The sequence below is a fragment of the Carcharodon carcharias genome, chromosome 11 (genome assembly GCF_017639515.1).
Source record: "Carcharodon carcharias isolate sCarCar2 chromosome 11, sCarCar2.pri, whole genome shotgun sequence".
NCBI classification, from domain to species: Eukaryota; Metazoa; Chordata; class Chondrichthyes; order Lamniformes; family Lamnidae; genus Carcharodon; species Carcharodon carcharias.
In genome coordinates, this window is record NC_054477.1 from 55,269,730 (window position 1) to 55,291,189 (window position 21,460).

At 45.1% G+C, this 21,460-nt stretch overlaps 2 protein-coding genes across 9 annotated transcripts in view; one reads left to right on the top strand and one right to left on the bottom strand.

The window, feature by feature from the left end:
* The window catches only part of sgcg (sarcoglycan, gamma), a 1,081,295-nt gene that overhangs the window by 816,097 nt on the left and 243,738 nt on the right, over positions 1-21,460 (bottom strand). The gene's annotated exons all lie outside the window — the stretch shown is intronic.
* LOC121283882 (histone H2B-like) lies at positions 8,505-8,879 on the top strand. Its single transcript, XM_041198684.1, has one exon. The coding sequence runs from the start codon at positions 8,505-8,507 to the stop codon at positions 8,877-8,879; it is 375 nt and encodes a 124-aa protein (XP_041054618.1).

Consider the following 21,460-nt stretch of genomic DNA (forward strand, 5'->3'; position numbering starts at 1 on the left):
GCTAACAAATTGTAGGGCCCTGATGGACTTCATCCTGGTATTCCAAAAAATGTGGCTGGTGAGACAGTTGATGCATTGGTTTTAATTTTCCAAAATTCCCTCAAATTGGGGAAGGTTCCACTAGATTGGAAAATAGAGAAAAGAGAGACAGAAAACAAGGAACTGCAGGCCAGTCAGCTTAACATCTGTCATAGAGAAAATGTTAGAAGCTATTATTAAATATGTTATGGAAGGACACTTAGAAAAGTTAAAAGCAATCAGGCAGAGTCAACACAGTTTTGTGAAAGGGACATCATGTTTAACCAATTTATTGGCGTTCTTTGAAGGAGTCACATGTGCTGTGGATAAAGGGAACCAGTGGATGTACTGTACTTAGATTTCCAGGAGGCATTTGATAAAGTGCCACATCAAAGGTTATGGCAGAAAATAAAAGCTCATGGTGTAAGGAGTAACATATTAACATTGGGAGAAATTATGTTTTTAAAAATATTTTTGGGGAATATTTTATTATTCTGTGGAAAATACTGTGTGCATGTGTTGGTGTGTGTGTTTATGAGTTTATTAAGCTGGGCAGGGATTAATAGGAGCCAGGTTGGCTGGGGAGGTTGAAACATGAAAAGGATAGAAGTGTTAGGTTTGAGGTACAAGTAAATAGGCTAGATCTAACATTTGCAATTTAGATAAGCTGAGAGTCTGTTTGAATATCAAGGGGGAGACAGAGGTTCAAAGAAACATGTTTGCATTTTGTAGGAGTTCCATAGGTAAATAGAAGGGGGTATTATATCTTATTGACCCAGAAGCAAAGAAAAGATAGAGGCATGAAAGATTTTATATTTGAAAAGATTGGAGTTCAAAGAGGTGTGAGAACAATGGAACCTGAGATGAAAGGAGGAAAAAGGTATTTTAGAGTTATTGTGGAGCTGTGCGATATAGCTGGGGATAGCTTTTAACTCACTGGGAGGATATGACATTTGAACCAGCCATCCAGTCAAGTCAGAGAAGTCTTGGGTGCAACAAGCAGTTTTACTCTGAAGTTTGGATTCCACAGTAGAGTGATAGAAATTTGAGAGGTCATGTGGTATGCCTCTATTTAAGCTACAACAGTTTGCATTGAGTAATATTACTAGATTCCTTATAGTTAAACATCAATAAAGGAGTGTTGCCTGGGAGGTGTTTACTTGTGGGTCTGACCAAGTGGAGAGACTTTTTGGGCGGAATGTTTGTAAGACTAACCTTAACTGTGTAACTGTAATCTTGTATCCTTAAGTTTTCTTTTATTCTTATTAATAAAACTTTTACTTTTAATTTTTAAAATTCCAGAAGTGTTACTGGACCTCTTAGCTGTGATTGGTACATCTTCTTCTCATTTTCAAAATGCAAAAAAAAGGGGTATGGCCTGTAAGCCAAGTTTCACTTTGGCATTTGCTTTGTGTAGCAATTAACACTGGCTGTGGTCATAACAGCATGGATAGAAGATTGGCTAGCTAACAGGAAACAGAGAGTAGGCATAAACGGATCTTTTTCTGGTTGGCAGGATGTAATGGGTGGTGTGCCACAGGGATCAGTGTTGGGTCCTCAAATTTTTACAATTTATATAAATGACTTGAATGAAGAGGCCAAAGGTATAGTTGCTACACAAAGGTAAGTACAATAAGTTGTGAAGAAGACATAAGGAGGCTACAAAGGGTCATAGATAGATTAAGTGAGTGGGCAAAGATTTGGAAAATGGAGTATAATGTGGAGAAATGTCATTTTGGTAGGAAGAACGAAAAAGAAGCATATTATCTAAATAGTGAGAGATTGCAGAGTTCTGAGATTCAGAGGGATCTGGGTGTCATAGTGCATGAATTACAAGAGTCTGGTAAGCAGGAACAGCATGTAATTAGGAAAGCTAATAGAATGTTATCATTTATTGTGAAGGGAATTGAATATAAAATAGGGAGGTTATGTTTCTGTTGTAGAGTACACTGACAAAACAACATCTGGAGTATAGATATTGTTATGTACAGTACTGGTCTCCTTATTTAAGGAAGAATGTAAATACATTAGAAACAGTTCAGAGAAGGTTTACTAGACTAATACCAGGAATGGGTGGGCTGGCTTATAAGGAAAGATTGTATAGGCTGGGCTTGTATCTACTGGGGTTTAGAAGAGTAAGAAGTGACACATATAAGATTCTGAGGGATCTTTACAGGGTGGATGTGGAGAGGATGTTTCCCCTTGTGGGAGAATCTAGAACTAGGGCTCACTGTTTAAGACAGAGATGAGGATAATTTTTTTCTCTCAGAGGGTTGCGAGTCTTTGGAACTCCCTTCCTCAAAAGGCAGTGGAGGCCGAGGTAGATAGATTCTTTATAAACAATGGGATGAAAATTTATCAGGGGTAGGCGGGATTTTATAATCAGATTAACCACGATCTTATTGAATGGTGGAGCAGGCTCGCAGAGCCCAGTAGCTTACTCCTGCTCTTAATTTGCATGTTCATAAAACATTCTCCATTATTGAATCAATTATCAGATTTTACTCAAACCGCCAGCTCCCAGCATTATGATAGTCCTCAGGAGGAAATTGCCAACCACCTGTACACGCATGTTGAAATTGCACACATTGAGCAGGGCCTACAAGATACTATCACACACAGAATACCTCCTGGGGATGAGAGTCAAGAATGGGTTTGGGAAAGCACATAACATAATATAAGTACAATTCATAGACCACATAAAAAGATACGGGGCGGAATCATCCCAGATTTGCACTAAGTGCGTAAGCAGGCAAGAAAAATGACGTTTTACCCGTCAGCCGCAATGGTGACTTTTTGCGCCATATCATCTCATTCCTACCTCATTCATTATGCAGCCACAGGAAACACACTGTCTCATTGGTGTGCATCCTCCGATTTGCCCGCCATGCTGTTACCTCGCAGTTTCCTCACGCAGGGCGCCAAGACGGCACCGGTGAAGACATGGCCCCAAAAGCAAAGAAGAATGCAGCCCAATTCCCCAATTCAGTGATGCATTCCAGGGGCACCTTCTGGACGCCAAGGAGGCCCACTGTGATGTCCTCTACCCCTGCTCTGGCTGCAGGAGGCCCATCAGTCTCATTGCCCTGGTTTGGGAGGTGGTGGCAGAGGTGATCAGTACCAATGCTGCACACAAGATGTTGGCCATCCAGTGCAGATCAATGATCTCATTCATGCTGCCAGGGTAAGGCAACCATCTCATCACTCTAAACTCACACACTCACAAGGGCTATCACATATTCATTGGCATCTCACTCACTGCCAGCTCAAGGGACATCATCACTCACTCTCTCACACAAACACTTACATCGTCATCTGGCCTCATCTCCTCTGGAGACTGCCTCTTCAGCCCTCACCTTCTTGAGGCCACTTGCATAAATCAACATGCACACACACACTGGGATACCCACCTTCCCCTTACACTGCAGCATCTTCCCTTGCCTGAGACCACTTCTCCCTCTTCCCCAATCAAGTCCTATCGGCGGTGTGGCACCATTTTACATGGGCGGGCCATGCGCTCCCTGTGTGGGCAGGGGGGAGGATTCCCTAAACTGAGAGTGCACTTTTTTGTGCATGTGCACGAAAGAGCGCATTCCTCTCTCTGAGGCTAAGTGCTGCCTCGGGGAGATGTTCAATAGAAAACAAAAAATTCTCTGACATGTCCCCTCACGTGATGAGTTGGGACATGTCCATAATTTTTTTAAAAACTTTAATAAAATTTTTAAAAACCTACATGAAACCTCGTCCCGCCCGTGGATGAGGTTTCATGCTTTTTCTAATTCCCACCAGGGCTCCTGGCCTGCCTGCCAACCTTAAGGTTGGACAGGCAGGTCCATTAATTAGTTAAATGACTCTGTCAATGGCCTCAATTGGTCATTGACATATCAGTGGGTGCACAGCTGATTTTGCTGAGTCCCCGCCTACCTGAAAATTTAAATGGGGCGCGGTGACATCAGGAGTTCTGCCCGACGTCACCACGCGTCATTTTATGCTTTGGCAAGCGCGGGCCCCGCCCCCCCAATCGCCGACGGGAAAATCCTAGCCATGGTGTTAAAAGATGCCAATTAAACGATCACAGCTATTTCTGCGATCAAAACTCCTTTGAAAGTACACCTTGTGATGTCAAATGATATACTGATTGCTTTGAGCACAATTGAATGCACAATCAATGTTAAAAATTTCTGGTAACGATTATCTTGTTGTTGAGCACTTTTTTATATACCTTAACTGGTGAACAATTAATAAGCAAATCCAAGATGTTCTTAGAAAATAATGGGGAGTTTAAGGGTGAGACACTGTTTGTGTGAAAGCAAATTGACCAGCAAGTTCTAGTGATTCAGAAGGAATGGCATATCCCTTCATCTGCTGAATGGCTGGCCAATTTGTGCATTCATAATTGTGTGGGTGATGAATTATTTTTCCAGCAAGATTTGGCCCAACGTGGAGCATACCCATAATGGTGCTGAATTTTGATTTTTGCAAAATCAGCTTGCCAAGAAATATTGACTTACTGAGTTACTTTAGATCAACATTTCTATGTATGGTGAAAAAAAAAGCCCATTTACAAATGTTTGCAGGACTGCCCATTCATTAAGCAGCTAAATCAAAAAGAAAAATATTCTACAAGAAGTTTATATAGGAGCAACCAGATTTCCTAAATGTGCTGTGGGAGTTCAAGGTGAAATTTTTGCAGGTGAATTTGGTCTGCTGAGCAATACTAACCTGTACAATCCAGAATAATTTATAACTATATCAAAATTCTGTATGAGTGTGGCCTTTGCTGCAGTAAACTAATCCCATTGAATGGGAAATACTTTGCAGCTTTGAAATTCAGATTTGTAATTATCTGGCATTGACTGCAAGCATGGTGAAAAGTAATTGTAAAAAATCGTGTAAATGTCAGCTTCCGAAAGTTGCATAGGTTGTTTGGGCTTCTGTTCCTTCAGGTTGGAAAATGAAGGATGATTTTACACAATTATGTTCTTACCGGACAAGGTTTCCTGCTGACAATACAAATCATAAAATTAGACTCTTTTAATTTTTCCTGGATATTTTTTCCATCTTCTGGGTGAATGTTCAGCTTGCCTCGTGTGGATCTTATGATTTTTGAAAACACTCCTAACACCAATTTCTACATTCGTTACTTGGCTGGATGGTATTTATTCCACAATTAGACTAGTTTTGGTTTAGCAGATTTAAGCTTTAGGCCCATGTTTGGCTTGTTTTATGCTTTTGAGCTCACTTATCATAACTTACACTAGAATGTAGGACAACAAATTGATCTTCTATGAAATAAAGTCATGCTTTTATGATTTTTCAAGGTTTAAACACCGAGAAATCAAAATCACAACAGCAGACTGTTCTCCCAACATCTAAGTCATGAATCATGATCCTAATAGTGGGGGCAGTTCCAAAATGGTCACCAATAAGGGTTTGGATTTTGCGGGGTCAGTGGCAAATCAATGGCGCTTGCCACTGAACTCTGTTTGACACTGACCTCGAAGAAAGCTGCCCACAAAGATCTTGTGATCTCTGTGGTGTGCATTTCACCTTTTCTGACCTTAATTTGATTCCGGTGCCAAGTCAAGGGGATCTTCAGACATCCAACAACATTAATGTCATCAAACAGAATAAGCAGCCAATCACACTGAAGAATTCTTTCTGATGGCAGACAAGGAAGTTAGAAGCAATTTATCCTTCACTTTTTAATATATTTTATAACTTTGTAATAAAGATTGGAACATGCCCATAGAATTAAGGCAGAAGCTGAAATATCTTAAACTTTTCAAAAATATATTTAATGGGCCTGAATTTCGGCGGAGTGGCAATCAGAATCAGGCCGGGCAAGAATAATGTATGGCAGCACCTGAGGCCTTCAGACGAGGGCTGGAGAATCAGCGGTAAGGAAGCCACATCATCTTTTTTGTAGCACTGCTTGGGGGGTAGTCAGTGGGGGTGGGTGGGTCAGGTGGTTGGGGCAGTCCCTTGGGGGAGCCAGGGGCTGGGGGGCGTCCCATGGTGTGGGGGGTTTGGGGGGAAGGGTAAGTACCATAGTTACCCAGGAGTTAGAAGTGGTTTTAACTCTTCTAAATTTTTCTGGGTAACTAATACTGTAAGTCAGTCAGGACCATCGATTTATATCATACTTTTGGATGCTTCTGAACGCAGGGCAATTGCCCAATGGAAGTTTGAACTTCCTGGGCAATTGCTGGGCAATCCTTACCAGGGAACTGCTAAGGGGTTCCCCAGCGCATCTTTGGAGTACCCACCCAGCCCGGAAGCTCAGAAGTTACAGGCCATTAAAAAAAAGGTGGAATATTTTTTCACAGTAGAAACATTTGATTTTCCACAAATATAAGATCAGCTTTTATGAGCCAGAGAGGCTGTTCTTCAATAATTATGAATTTAGTATGTCCAGAAAAAATATTTACACATCATTCACAAGGTTCAACTTTTAGTAGCATCAGAGACAGTTCAAAGTATTCTGTGGCTAGGGCATAGTGATCAACAAGCAGCTGAAGATATGTCCTCCGGAGCATGTGCTATGAGCATGCAGTCATACGTGAACAAGCGTTCACTCAGTAGTAGTTCAGTAATCTTTGTGCAAGCCTTGAGACTTAGCAAGTTGAAGAGGTTGTTGTCTGTCCTGAATTGCATGGGTACTCCTTGTCAAGATCCTTGAGTGCATACTGGAGCATGGTTAAGAAATATATGGCAAACAAAGCAGGAGCTAATACACAGCCTTGGTTGGTGCCATTGGTCACAGAAAAGACATCAGATAATGTACTACTTTGCATCACACTGGCCACCATTCCATCATGAAACAAGCAAACGCCACTCATCATCTGAACACTTTGACCTGACAATAAGTCTGAAGAAGAGTAAGTTCTTGTATCAAGCCATTCCTGGCTGTGTACTCCAAGACCCCACAGTCATTATTAACAACACACCACTCCATTCAGTACAGAAGTTTTGTTACCTTGGGAGTATCTTCTCCAATAACACTGCTTTGGATGACAAAATCAACCATCATCTGACAAAGCAAGCTCAGCACTTGACAGGCTCACTCATAGACCTGTCTCAGAACAAGGATCAGTCAATCAGGCAGCGGTTCTTACATCATTTCTTTATGACTACAAGACTTGGACAACCTATTGGCATCACAAGAAGCAACTCGAAGCATTCCATCTTTGCTGTCTGAGATCCATTTGCAAGATCAAGTGACGGGACTAAATCCCCAACACAGAGCTTCTCGCAAAGTGCCGCATACCTGGCATTGGGAGTATGCTCATCAGAGCTCAGCTTCGCTGGGTCGGTCATATGGTTCGCATGGAGGATTCCCACATACCAAAGGCAATAAATACTCTACAGCCAACTGAACACAGGAACCTGCATCACAGGGCATCCCAAACTTATATATTAAAGAAAATCTGAAAGCTAACTTCAGAGCTTGCAGACGTATCTGAGTACTTGGGAAAAAACAACTTTGGACAGACCCAAATTGAGAAGTCTCTGTCATCAAGTGATTTTGACATTTGAGGAGAACAGTGTCAAGTGCCTTCCAGACAAGTGAGTATGGTGCAAACCCAATGCCTCCATCCATCCTTCCAACACTGACTTTGTATACAGTATTTGCAATTGGTTATGCAAATCAAGACTTGGCCTAATGTCACACATGAGATGATATCAAGCTAGACTGTAAATCATTTTCTGTTGCTGAACATTCATCCGTTGAAAAGATGAGAGAATCTATCAGAGACAGTTCAGGGAAGGTTCACTAGGCTGATTCCTGGGCTGAAGGGGTTGCATTATGTGGAAAGGTTGAGCAGGTTGGGCTCATACACATTGGCATTTGGAAGAATGAGGGGTCATCCTACTGAAGAATATATGATTCTGAGAGGGCTTGACAGGGTAGATACTGAGAGGTAGTTTCCCCTTGTAGGGGGCATCTAGAACTAGGAGGCATAGTGTCAGAATAAAGGGTCTCCCTTTTAAGATGGAGATGAGGAGGAATTTCTTCTCTCAGAGGTTTGTGAATCTATGGAATTCTCTACCCTAGAGCGCTGTGGAGACTGAGTCAGTGAATATATTCAAGGCTGAGACAGACAGATTCTTGAACTATTGGGGAGTTGAGGGTTATGGAGCAGGAAAGTGGAGTTGAGGCCACAATCAGCTAACAGATATTATTGAATGGCGGAGTGGGCTTGAGGGACTGTATGGCCTATTCCTACTTCTATTTCACGTGTTCTTATTTTAGGCTTTTTGCAGCAAGATTAATAGTGGGCAGAATGTTTCTCTTGTTGGGGCAGGCGTGCACCCGATCTGAATGAGAGTAAAAGAGTGCACGAAAACATTGGGCGAGGGTCCCCAGGTTATCGCACACCCTCACAATATTTCACTCTGTGGGCGTGTGCAAGAGGCAACAGTGCCTTTTAAGGCCCTTAGTCAATTAATTAAATCGAATTTTTGCTGCCCGTCAACTGAAGATGGTTGATGAGAAGAAACCAGCTCCCAACAAGGGAGCCAAGAAAGCCTTAAAGAAACAATTAGCAAAGGCTGGGAAGAGGCAACGAAGGTCAGAGGAGGGGACTTACTCCACCTACATCTACAAAGTGATGAAGCAGGTTCACCCCAACACCGGCATCTCTTCCAAGGCCACGAGCATCAAGAATTCTCTTGTGAATGATATTTTTGAGTGCATCATGGGTGAGGCTTCCCGCCTGGCCCATTATAACAAGTGCATCACTATCAGCTCCTGGAAGATCCAGACCACCGTGGGCCTGCTGCTGCCCGGAGAACTGGCCAAGCACGCCGTGTCTGAAGGGACAAAGGCAGCGACCAAATACGCTAGCTCCAAGTAAAACCCCACAATGGACTGAAACATTCAAAACACAACTGTTCAGCTGGCAGTGGGTGAAAAGGCCAAGTGGCCTTTGGATTTTTTATGAAGCCTTATCCTCGGGCAGGATGAGGTTTCCAACAGGAATTAAAAATAAAAAAATGTTTAAATCTCATGTATATCATGTCCCTGCTCACGTGACAGAGTCAGTTGAGGGGACATGTTCTTAACATTTGTAAGCGTTTTATTTTTGATTTTAAAAATCTTCAGCTCCCTGAGGCAGAAGGCTTGCTCTCCTCCCACCCCCAGAGCTCAGCATTGTAGCATGAGCTTCATGCTGGCTGGCCATTAATTGGCCGTCAAGTGTGAAATTAATGTTGGGGCCCGATCACGGGCAGCAGTCGGTTTTGTGACCGCTCTCGGGTCAACCCACCATGCCCGCCTGACAAGGGTAAAACTCAGCCCAGGGTAAAAGTGGAAGCCCTTGTAATTTTGATCGTTTTGAATTGGTCTGGGAAACCTCAACAGCGCACCTTCCGGAGAATTGTACAATCACTGACAGCAGCTTCTGGAGTCTCTTGTTTAACTGCATATATGCGAAGACTCCAGAAGTGGCTGTCAGCTTCAGTAGAATGATGCTGGTGAGTGCTGACAGTTTTGCTGTCATAAAAAATCCAGACTATTATGTTCATACTAAAAAAGCAAAATCCTGTACATGCAGCAAATCTGAAATGAAAACCAGAAATTCTGGAATTACCTAGTTAGGCTGTTCAGGCAGGCATCACTAAGCATGCTGCTGAGTGCTGCAGGGCTAAGTAGAAGGTGTACAATTGTGAGATACACTGAGCAGAATCGCCCCAGATTTGTACTAAGTTGGGAAAAAAAGTTGTTTTACTTGCTGGTTGCAATGGTGGGTTTTCAAGCCGTATTGTCCCATTCCCACCTCATTACTTATGCAGCTACAGGAAACATGCCGTCTTGCTGGCGGGCAGCCTCTGATTTGTCCGCCACACTATTCCTCACTGCTTCCTCAGGCAGGGCACTATTTTAACTGCAGCCGTGTGCACACTTCTCAATGCTTGCAGTGCAGGACTGCTCTGGTGAAGACATAGCCCCAAAAGCCAAGAAGAGCGTACCTCCCCCCCAGTTAAGTGACAAATCCCAGTGGCACCTTCTGGATGCCGTGGAGGCCCACTGTGATGTTCTCCACCCTTGCTCTGGCTGCAGGAGGCCCATCAGTCTCACCACTCCGGCTTGGGAGGAGGTGGCAGAAGTGATCATTACCAATGCTGCACACAAGAGGTTCACCATCCAGATGAATGATCTCATCTGTGCTGCCAGGGTAAGGCAACCATCCCATCACTCTAAACTCACACACTCACAAGGCCATCACACATTCACTGGCATCTCACTCACTGCCAGCTCAAGGGATATCATCACCCATTCTCTCACACACACCCTCACATGTCCATCTGGCTTCATCTCCTCAGGAGACTGCCTCCTCAGCCCTCACCATCTTGAGGCCACTTGCACAGATCAACATATGTCCCCACACACACCCTGGGATACCCCTGTTCCCCAGTACAGCCTTCATCCTGCAGCCTCTATCCTTGCCTGAGGCCACTTCTCCCCTTCCCCCAAGCAAGCCCTAGACCTGCAGCCATTGAAAAGCCTTCTGACTGGTCTGGTAGGTAGAGACCTGCCCGTGACCCCCCATAAAAGTGACATGGTTCTGCCTGTGAAGCCTGGCACTGATGACTGCGAGTGCTGCCCAAAGCAAAGTGGGCAAACAAACCTCAAAGTCCCGAATGAAGTGCAGCTCGTCAGGTACACGTTTCTGTGTGTGCTGTTGTGAAACATGTCAAAGTGCCTGGATGATCCAACACAGGGAATGGGGGGGATGTTTCCAGTGAGCTGGGCTTACATTAAGATGCTAAAGTATTAAAATTAGGTTTTTGACGTGTGACGGTGGGAAGCGTGGCCCACCATTGACAGGTGAAGCGAACGATTAAAAATTGGTTTCACAATGGTGTGAAATCAATTTTCAGCATATTGTACCACCACCCCCTGCACACCCCGCCACCAGCCCCTCCACCCCCCCGCGCCCCGCCCACCAAACCCCTTCCGCCCACCAACCCCCAACCCCCCACCCACTTCTGCCCGCCATGACACCCGAAGCCAGCTGGGCCCAAAAACTCCAGCCACCATTTAAAGATTTCCTGCACTACCTAAAACAGCTGGAGGGGGTGGAGGAGGGGAGGGGGGCACATTCTGGCTGCAGCAAGTGTGTTCAAGCAGGAAGCAAAATTATAAATGGTGCAACAGGGCAGACAGCGTGTTCCAGGGTTCTCTGTGCATCATCGGAGGTCATGATGCAGGACATAACCAGGAGAAAAGCGCTCCTTTACCCAAAGGGAGCGTAGGGAGCCTCTAGATAGTCACTGTGGAGGCAGTGGAAGATACAGCGGACAATGAGTAGTCAAGGCCAGTAACTGCTCTTCAAATGTCACATCCTTACAACTGCACCACCAGCCTCAGACATCACTCAATTCACCATCAGCCCTTAATTTATCTGCCAACAATCTCTATCAATTATGATTCAAGCCTCAGATTTAGATCTTAACCGCACCCTCTCATCCTCAACACTGTTGTAAGCTCCCCCCACCCCTGACCACATCTCACTGTTTTCACAAACTGCCAGCTATTCAGTCATGGCAGTCAGATTACCAAATGCAGGACACCACACTCATTTACACATTTCCTTTCTCCTGTAGGACAAAATGCTGCACAACCGAATGCAAGGGGGATGGAGGTGTGGGGGTGGTGGTGAGTGGGGGGTGTGGGGGGTGGGTAGTAGTGACAGGCCTGGCTGCATGTCCTCACTCCGATGGAGTCACCATCATTGCAGCAGCCATGACTGAACCAGGCCAGCAGTGGAGCTGAAAGGATTGTAGATAATGGTATTCTGGTATCTAATTCTCCTGCTTACATCCCACTTCCTTCTCATCCAACACTGCCTTCCAATTTACAATCTGAAAATGGCCTAAGCATGCAAATCTTCTTCCCTTCCCACCTCCTCTCACTGCAACCCTACTCTCAAGCCTTTCACATTCCAGATACACAAGAACTGCAGCCTGGCCTGACAGTGGTAAAGAGCAAAAGTGGAAGAGGGTGATGAGGCGATAATGGTGAAGAAGCACAATCATTCAAATTTCATACCTGCAGCTTCTAATTCAGATACAGACACTTTGTATATCATAGAGGACTAGTTAGAGGCAGGAGCTGCATGTGGGGTGACACCGAATAAGAGTGGCCTGAAGCCAGGGGAGGGGGGAAGGACAGTGGAGGGTGACTCTGCACATGGGTTCTGCTGCAGAGGACTCAGATGAAGACTTGATGATATGCACACAGAAAATCTTGCTGCTTCTGCAGGCCTGCCAGAGATCTTGCAGTTGCTGGCAAGCAGATGTGTCCGACAGCAACCTTGCACAGAGCTTTGCACAGAGACTGAAGCCCTCCTTTACAGCATGAAACTGACAGCCAAATCCATTACCAACTTGTGGACTCAACCGGGATGGTCGATTTATCAGCTTCCACTGCAACACAATCAGAAGCCACTTGATGTCTACTTGCTGCCATAGAAGCTGAGACTCCTGTGAAGCCATGCTAGGCTCAGCTTGTTCCTATGCAAGCTCAGACTCCTGCAATCAACGCTATGGCAGCCAGTTCTCGGAGGAACGTGCAGGCTCTCACAACAGTTGTCCAATCTGTCCGCCAACAGATTTCTAGGATTACTAAGGTGCCAACACAAGGAGTGTGGCACTGGGTTTGTGGAGCCTTTGTCCTTTCATAAAATGACAGCATTTATCTTCCCACCACTGCTACTCTGCCAGTGCTCTTGATGTTGCCTATCAGCCAGCCAACCTAGACTTACATCGTCCATGCCGAGATGGTCCAAAGCTGGGCCTTCGAGACCGCAGCTCTTTGAGGAGTCCTATAGATCCATCTACAGTCTCGTTCAGTGAAAGTCAGTAGCTTTCCACCAGCTGTGCTGCAGCCACTGGAGTAGCACTGTCTATAAGCATGAGGCCAGGGAAAGGCACTAAGAGAATGAAAAAGAGTGAACAGTTGACTTTGTTATTGGAATATCAGATGATTTCATTGATCAAGTTAGTTTAAAATGTTTGTTGTGTGGTGGCATTTGTTGCAGCATTGTGGACAAGAAGATGCTATGATAGGAACAGAGGGAAAGGAAGGTATTGGACTGTTGTTGAATGGGAAATTGAGCTTGCATCCACTGGTATACCAGTCACTTCAGCTGATCACCGACAGCCTAATCCCTTTCTCCTGCTTCTTCTTTTCTTCCTCTCCTCAGCTGCTCACTATATACCTGATGGCACTAGCTGTGTCTTCTTGATGCTGAGGTTGTGCAGAATGCAGTAAACTATGGTGAATCGTGATGTGCACTCTGGAGAGTACAGCAGGGCTCTTCCAGAGTGGTCCAAGCTGTGGAAGTATTGCTTAAGCACCCCAACATTCTGCTTCATGATATTTCATGTGTCAACATGGCTCTTGTTATATGCATTCTGTCCATTGTGCATGGGTTGTGCACCAGAGTTACAAGCCAGGTGGTCACTGGATGGTCCAAATCTTCCTATTGCCACCCTCTGATTTGTTGTGGTAGCTGAAATGCTGATGGGACAGTGAATTGTTGCAAAGGCATCGTGACTATTACTGGGATGATGGGCATTGATGTGTCTGATGCACTGTGTGTCATTGCACATGAACTGGACATTGAGCAAACCCCTTTGCAGATGTGTTACATCCCTGAATTTACACATGGAGCCCGCAAAACGATGTGTGTGTGTTCAATCGCAAATTGCAAGATAGGAAAGCTTGTTATCATGCCAAAGCCACATGTTCACTTCACCTGCATCTTATAGGAAGAATGAATGCAACGTATTCCCCTCTCTGAATACAGAACATCAATGGACAGCAATCTATGAGACGTTGGAGATGTTGCCTGGAAGGATCTCTATGTGAAAAAGTTCATAATCACAATCACCGTCACATCCACTGGCAATGCTGTCCTTGCCCTGCTCTGAGGTTGCAGGACTGTGTGCAACAGGCAGCAGGTTACGAAGACCACCTCTTTAGTGAAATGGAGACAGCCCACAAATTGTTCTCCTCTGAGGTTAAGGTAGGAGAATTGTTACTTGAAGATCCTGGGCATATATGGCCTCCTGCTGAAAGCCTTTCTATTCCTGCTCCTCTCTTCTCTTTGAGCAGTTGGTCCTCCTCTGTGTTGTCTCCGCTCTTTCTCCCTTGCCATACAGCAGCCATGCCTGAGAGCAAGTGATCCGAGCACAACCCTGAAAGTCAGAACGAAGACCTTCACGTGTGCCACTCTACTCCCAGTAAACGTCAGCAACTTTAAATAGCAATGCATATCACCAAGTCTTTTCTACAAATGCAGCAAGAGCCTGTAGAAACCAATCAGAAACTAATCTGAAAGAGATCTTTTTAAATTGTTTTGACTGGCCTATTTTGCTGTTGAACATGAGGTTGAGAGAGGGTGTTAGCTGAAGCACTGAGCTCCAAAATGGCACCACTAGAGTCAAATCATTGTTACACACTTACTGATGTCATGATCTGCCTACTCTGCATATGTACAGCAGACATTCACAGCTCTACGTTGTGTTACCCAATATGGCTTCTGATACTGTCAGCACCAGAAATGTTCATATGTTTCCTGGTTGTTATTTTAGACCTGACACAGCACCCACAGTGCTGAAAATATACTATACTGCCAAATTTTACAGCAAGAGGTTCTACATGACTGGGAGAGAAAGAACAAGTGAGAGAGACCATAAGACTATAAGACCTAGGAGCAGAAGTGGGCCATTCAGCCCATTGAGTCTGCTCTGCCATTCAATGAGATTATGGCTGATCTGATAATCCTCAACTCCACTCTCCTACCTTTTCCCCATAACCCTTGATTCCCTAACTAAAATTAAAAATCTGTCTATTTCAGCCTTGAATATACTTAACAACCCAGCTTCTACAGCCCTGCGGTGAAGAATTCTACCGATTCACTACCTTCTGAGAGAAGAAATTCCTCCTCATCTCTGTCTGAATGGGTAACCTCTTACTCTGAGAGTATGCCCTCTGGTCCTAGACTCTCCCACAAGGGGAAACAACCTCTCAGCATCTACCCTGTCAAGCCCACTAAGAATCTTCTATGTTTCAATAAGGTCGCCTCTCATTCTTCTAAATTCCAATGAGTACAGACCCAACCTACTCAACCTCTCCTCATAAGAAAATCCCCCCATACCCAGGATCAACCTAGTGAACCTTCTCTGGACTGCCTCCAAAGCCAGAACGTCTTTCTTTAGATAAGGGGACCAAACTGTTTGCAGTATTCTAGGTGTGGTCTAACCACTGCCTTGTGTAGTTTTAACAACACTTCCCTATTTTTATTTCCTTTGAAATAAAGTCCAACATTCCATTTGCCTTCCCTATTACTTGCTGAACTTGCATGTCAGCTTTTTGGGATTCATGCACGAGGACTCCCAAACCCCTCTGTGCTGCAGCTTTCTGTGGCCTTCATTTAAATGATATTCAGCTTCTCTATTCTTCCTGCCAAAATGCTTAACTTCACACTTTCCAACCTTACATTCAATCTGCCAAGTTTTTGCCCGCTCACTTAACCTGTTTATATCCCTCTGTAGACTCTTTGTGTCATCCTCTGTAGACCCTCTGTAGGGAAAAGGAAGGAGATAGGCAAGCTGAACTGAAGATTCCAGAAGTTGAGTTAGATAGCCCAAAGCAGCAGGAAGAAACTCATAAATCAGTGAAAGGCTTTAAACATTGGTCTGAAATAGAAATAAAAAATATATATAGATAAAAAAGGATAAATGGAACAAAATCTTTCTGGTCCTTTTTTAACACATTTAAATGTAGAACTATTTCTGATCTAATAGGCTCTCAAATAGTTTATCACAATCAACCTATGTTCTTGAATGACTTATGCTTTGTACATAGTGAATGATTTATTGTAGTCTGATGTGCAATTAATCTGATTTCCTATTGCCGTGTGGTATTTAAAATGACTTCACTTGAAGAAATATTAATAAAGTTTTTTCAAAAAATTCAATGAGAAATGACCTTTGAAGTTGCTTGCCAAGGTCAGGTTAATGAGGATGCAGCTGCATGGCCCTTAAATCTACCACTGACAATAAGCACTTACTGTGCTAATCTTACTCTTCCTTTACATGAATACCCCATACTAAATGACAGCTCAGGAAACCAGAGCTCAAGAAGCAATTTTTTGCTCTCTAATACACTGGGCGGAATTTTGCATGCTCCCTGGCATCGGGCGTGTTCAGCGGTGTGAGCAGGCAATATGGCAGTGAAACCAGTTTGCGATCATCCGATCAGCCCATCAATGACAGGCCGTGTTTCCTGCCATCTGAGATCGGGAACCTCATTATAATACATCTGCATATCATTATAAGGCCAGCCCCTACGCTGGATCGACCGCCTATGTCAGTATGATTGCCGGCGATGTGTTTCACAACGGCATATAAAAGGTGTGCACTTGGTGGCCTGCACTTTGAGGGGAACTCAGAGGTGAATGCACAGTTATTTTACGTTGTGGAGCGCTCACCAGGATTACCTGCTGGACTTCAAGGTTGAGGCACGCTGTGGGATGGGGGATTGGGGGGGTGGGTGGGACAAGGGTGCCCTGCAGTTGAGACACGTTGGAGGAGGAGGGGTAGGGGCTGCCCTGCAGCTGAAGGTAGTGCACAAGCATGTGTGGGGTGGGATGAAGGGAAGTAGCCATGCATTAGGGAAACATTGTATTAAGTGACCATTCCTCTGCAGCTGAGATAGTTCAAATGCAACTACATTGACATGAGTGGAGTTGGGCCACTAGCTTATCTTCCCACTCAAACAAAGTAGAGGCATGAAAATGCCTCCAAGTGCTCCAGAGCTTTCACTCCTTGGGCACAGATTGCAAAATAATGAGCATTTTAGTGGACTGCAGAACAGATGGACGACTGGGCATGTTGTACAATCTCCTTGCTAAAACTGGCCATGGAGCAGTTACTGGTGAAGGTGCTCATAGATCCTTACAATGCCATCATCCCGGTTTGGACTAGTCACCTGCAAGGTTCAAGCTAACAGTGCAGTCTTGCAGTGCGGGTTAGGAGAATGCTTGTGCCTGAGCTGAGAGCACAGCATGCAGTCCAGTGGGCAAAGCTGCTGCCAATCAATCGGGTCAGAGTGGGGCAGAGGTGGATGGGGTTTTGAGCAGCCATGCAGAACACTAAATTCTGGCCATCCAAGTTGTGGCCAGCACTCTCCAAATGTGTTAAGGGGCCTTCAAACTTAACCAAGAGAGGTATTTAGTATACCCATGCTAACCCATGTGTGTGTCTCTTTCCTGCAGGAGGAGTACATCAGGAGCATGGAGCCTGGTGAACTAGCTGTATGTCTCGTGGCTTACAGAGAGCGGGGATGATGGAGAAGAGAGTGACAGATGCACCTGGCTGCACAGACAGAGGAGCAGCACCCTCAGGCAGAAGGAGCATGTGGGCCTCCTGCACATGCCTCCAAAGGGCCACAGCAAGCCATCGCCGGTCGGCACCTGGCTAGACCCAGGATCTATTTTTTCATTCCTGCAGATGACTGTGAGCCATTGTTGTTGAAGTCTAGGGAATTGGTCGGTCACATCTGCCAGCTGCTGCAGGATTTGGCGCCTCGGGGGCATGAAGAGCATCCATTGTCAGTGACAGCGATGACAGCGGCACTCAATTTTTATGCCAGTGGCTAGTTTCAGGGCTCCATAAGTGACCTCTGTGGGATGTTGCAAGCCACCTCCCACAAATGCATCCATGAGGTCATGGATACCATCTTCACGAGGACACACAACTTTGTGCTTTTCGCCTGAGACCAAGAGAGCCAGGATGCAAGAGTGATTAGATTTGCTCAGACCGCAGGTTTCCCACAGGTGCAGGGTGCCATTGACTGCACTCACGTGGCGCTCAGATCACCATTGCAACCGCGGCCAGCTATGCAAACTGCAAGATATTCCATTTGCTGAATGTGCAGCTGGTGTGCGACCACAACAAATACATCCTGCAGGTCTGCACACGGTTTCCAGGACTGTCCACAACTCCTACATTCCCAGTTGCTCATAGATCCCTGAAGTCTTCCAGGGTTCACACAAGCCATAGGGTTGGCACCGCATCCAGTGAGCTCTCCAGCGCCTCTAGTTTTTGGATAATGGCGGACAGAATCTGCACTTCGAGCCTCGGCATGGCTAGACCTCCATTCCTGTTGCTGCTGTATAGTAAGCCATTCACTGTTGTCGCGGAAGCTGTAGGATTTCTTTTGTTCCATTCTTGATATATTGGTCCAGTTTGACTAGTGTATTTTGTGAGACCTCTGCGAGGATCAGGTGGAAATCTCATGTACACACTGTTGGAGGCCAACTATGGCATTGGCGATGGACTTGAGCCCGTGCAGCAGTGCAAGAGCGAAGTCCTGGACCAATGTCTCCATGGTGGCCGCCATCCTACCAGTGTTGACCTCAGTGCACTGGTATGCTATAAGTGCTATCACCTCAGACTGAAGGTGGACAGACTCCTCCATTGTGCCTTGCAATCTGAGGAGTGCAGCGGACATCCCTTCCTGATGTTCCCAAGCTTGCCTTTGCCACTCCAGCAACTGTGACATGACTGAGTCCAGAGGCTCATCATCTGACTCAGACTAAGACAAATTTCTGGCCTCCAGCTGTTTTTCGAGTACCGGACACCTAGAAAGCTCTTGCCTCCACTTGCTGTGGATCAGACAGTGCGATGTGCTCACCAGATTATAATCCTAAGGCTACTATAAAGCTAGGTCTCACCAAGGTGTGTGTCTCTGTGCTGGTGGAGGGTGTGGGTGAGCGCTGTGACGGGACTTCAAGGAGGGTGCCTTCAGCTTCCTCTTCTGATGTTTTTTTAGGGCTTGATTGGGGGCCCTGGGTTGTGGACTCCATCAACTGTTTCCTAGGTGTGCCTGCAGAAGCAAGGAGAGATAATTAGTGCATGGCAGTGGCCTGTGAAACAGGACACATCACTCACAGCATGGATTGTTTGATGGATATTGCACTGCTGGATCCTCACTTGGTAGAGCACCACCGACCTCACTGTCAGCACAAGAACGGTCCAGATCCTCACCAGCCAGCTGGGTGGCTCTGTTCTCAAAGTCCGTGAGGACCTTGATTTCAGGAAATCCTCCGCCGGTCTGCGACCTCTCCCTCTTGTGTGCCGGCTTGTCCTGCATGAGGGGAGATGGAAAGAGTGTAAGCAGGATGCCTGCCAGGCCAGATGATAAGAATGCCTGGCATGTGTGGGTGGTGAGTGGTCCCATGGATGGGATGAGGACAATGAAGGTGTGTATGAGAGAGTGAATGGTGATATCCCTTGAACTGACTGTGAGTGAGATCCCTGTGGGTGTGTGATGGGTTTATGAGCATGTGAGTTGAGAGTGATGAGAAGAGTGACTTACTCTGGTGGAACAGAGGAGATCATTCATGCTTTTGTGGCACTGGGTGGCTGTCCTCTTTTGCAGGGCATGGGCACTGACCACCGCTGCCACCCCGTCCCAAACAGATTGGTGATGTTGCTGCTCATCCTGCGGTCAGAGTACTGGTAGAGGACATCACCACGGGCCTCCACGGCATCCAAAAGATGCTCGAGGAATGTATAATTGAACCTAGGGGCTGCAGTCTTTTTGCCTTCTGTCCTGGGCTGGAAGCACAGAGATGAGTGTGCGTGGCTGCACTTTAAATATGGTGCGTGATGAAGCGGCGAGGTGATGGCGTGGTGGGCGAATGAGTGCCTGCTCGCCATGGAAATGGCATATTTCCTGGGAATGTATAATTAATGCAGTCAGTTTGGGACAATATGCTTGAGAAGCCGCCATTGTGTCCGGCAGGTAAATCATTGTTTTACCCACCCATTACTGCACTTACTGCAAACCTGGGATGAATCCACCCACTGCCCCATACTGAATTTCACTCCATCACTGGTAGCAAATACACGGCTTAAAAAATACGCTCAGGTCAGTCATCTCTTAGTCCTTGAACATTTCTCAGCTCATTATAATTGAACCACCAAGCTGGTGTGAAGAGTCAAAAAAGCAAATTTCCTGCAATTACACTGGTTCAAAATGGACATAAAATTAAATTCAGAATATTAGACACAGCAAGAAACAAAATCAATTTTCTAAGTTTCCATTGTACTTTTTTTTGAGTGTTTAAAAAAGATTATCCTGAGCCCTGAACAGCATTTTCCATTCCTTTGATTGCATGATTATCAGACCATTATATGTCTACGCTGCCCGCTCTGGAATTCCTTCCCTTAAACCCCTCTACCTGTCCACCTCCCTCTTCTCCTTTAAGATTCTCCTTAAAGCCATCTCCTTGCTTAAGCGTTTGGTCGCCCCACTTAATATCATCATCTTTGGCTCAGCTTCCAATTTTGTCTGATGATATATCCATGCCTTGGGATATTTTTTCTATATTCAAGGCACTGTATAAATGCAAGAACTTTCTATTTTCCATTTGTGGAACTGACTGATTTTTCTTTATCACTCTTGGTCTTGGGAACTGAGTCAGTCCCTCCTCAGCAGAGTCGGTAAACAACTACCTGAGCTAGGTGGGCCCACAGTTCTCTGATTCACCAACATACTAGGTTGATTAGGGACATCTGGAAAGGTGGAACTTCCACTGGAGCAGGGCGCCTTGATTACTGTGAAGCTAATGCCCCCAGTGGATTTGGTGTTCCTGAGTGGATTACCTGCTACAAGCAGTGGGTAGTTATGTGTTGTGCCTGTAAACTGCATGGCTTTAGAGAGTTAAATTCCAGCAGCACCCCTGCCCATAATTCTGTATCTCTGAGCCTTGCCGATCTGCATCTAATCCCTATAACGCCTAGTTGAGTGCTTCACTGAAAGGAGAGAATGTGCAGCGCATACTAGACAAACAGTAACTATACCCAACACAACAACTGAAGTTCTGAAGAAGAGCCATATGGACTCAAAACATTAACTCTGTCTTTCTCTCCACAGATGCTGTCAAACCTGCTGAGTTTTTCCAGCAATTTTTGTTTTTGTTTCAGATTTCCAGCATCCGCAGTATTATGCTTTTATTATAGAAACTATACCCATTTGCATTTTTCTACCTACAACTTGATTTTAAGAATCTTAAGTAAGGTGATGGGTTTCCACACATCTCACACACCTAGCTGAAACCAGATAAAGGTCCCAACAAGCATATTTTCCCTTAATTTTCATTTCCCCACTTACATCCATTCTAAGCTGCAAGTACAATTGAGACCAATAAGACAAATGAATGTTACTGTTTTTTCTCAAAGCTTTACTCATTAATATTCAGAGGATAAGGTACTCTGTAATTTTAATTGTTTCTGACTTGCACTGTTATTTTATTTCTATTATTTGGAATAAATAGAACAAAATTTTATATATAAAGTTTATGCCGTTTCTGCACTTAATAGGAATCCGGGCCTCAGGTTTTTTGTTTATTTGCAC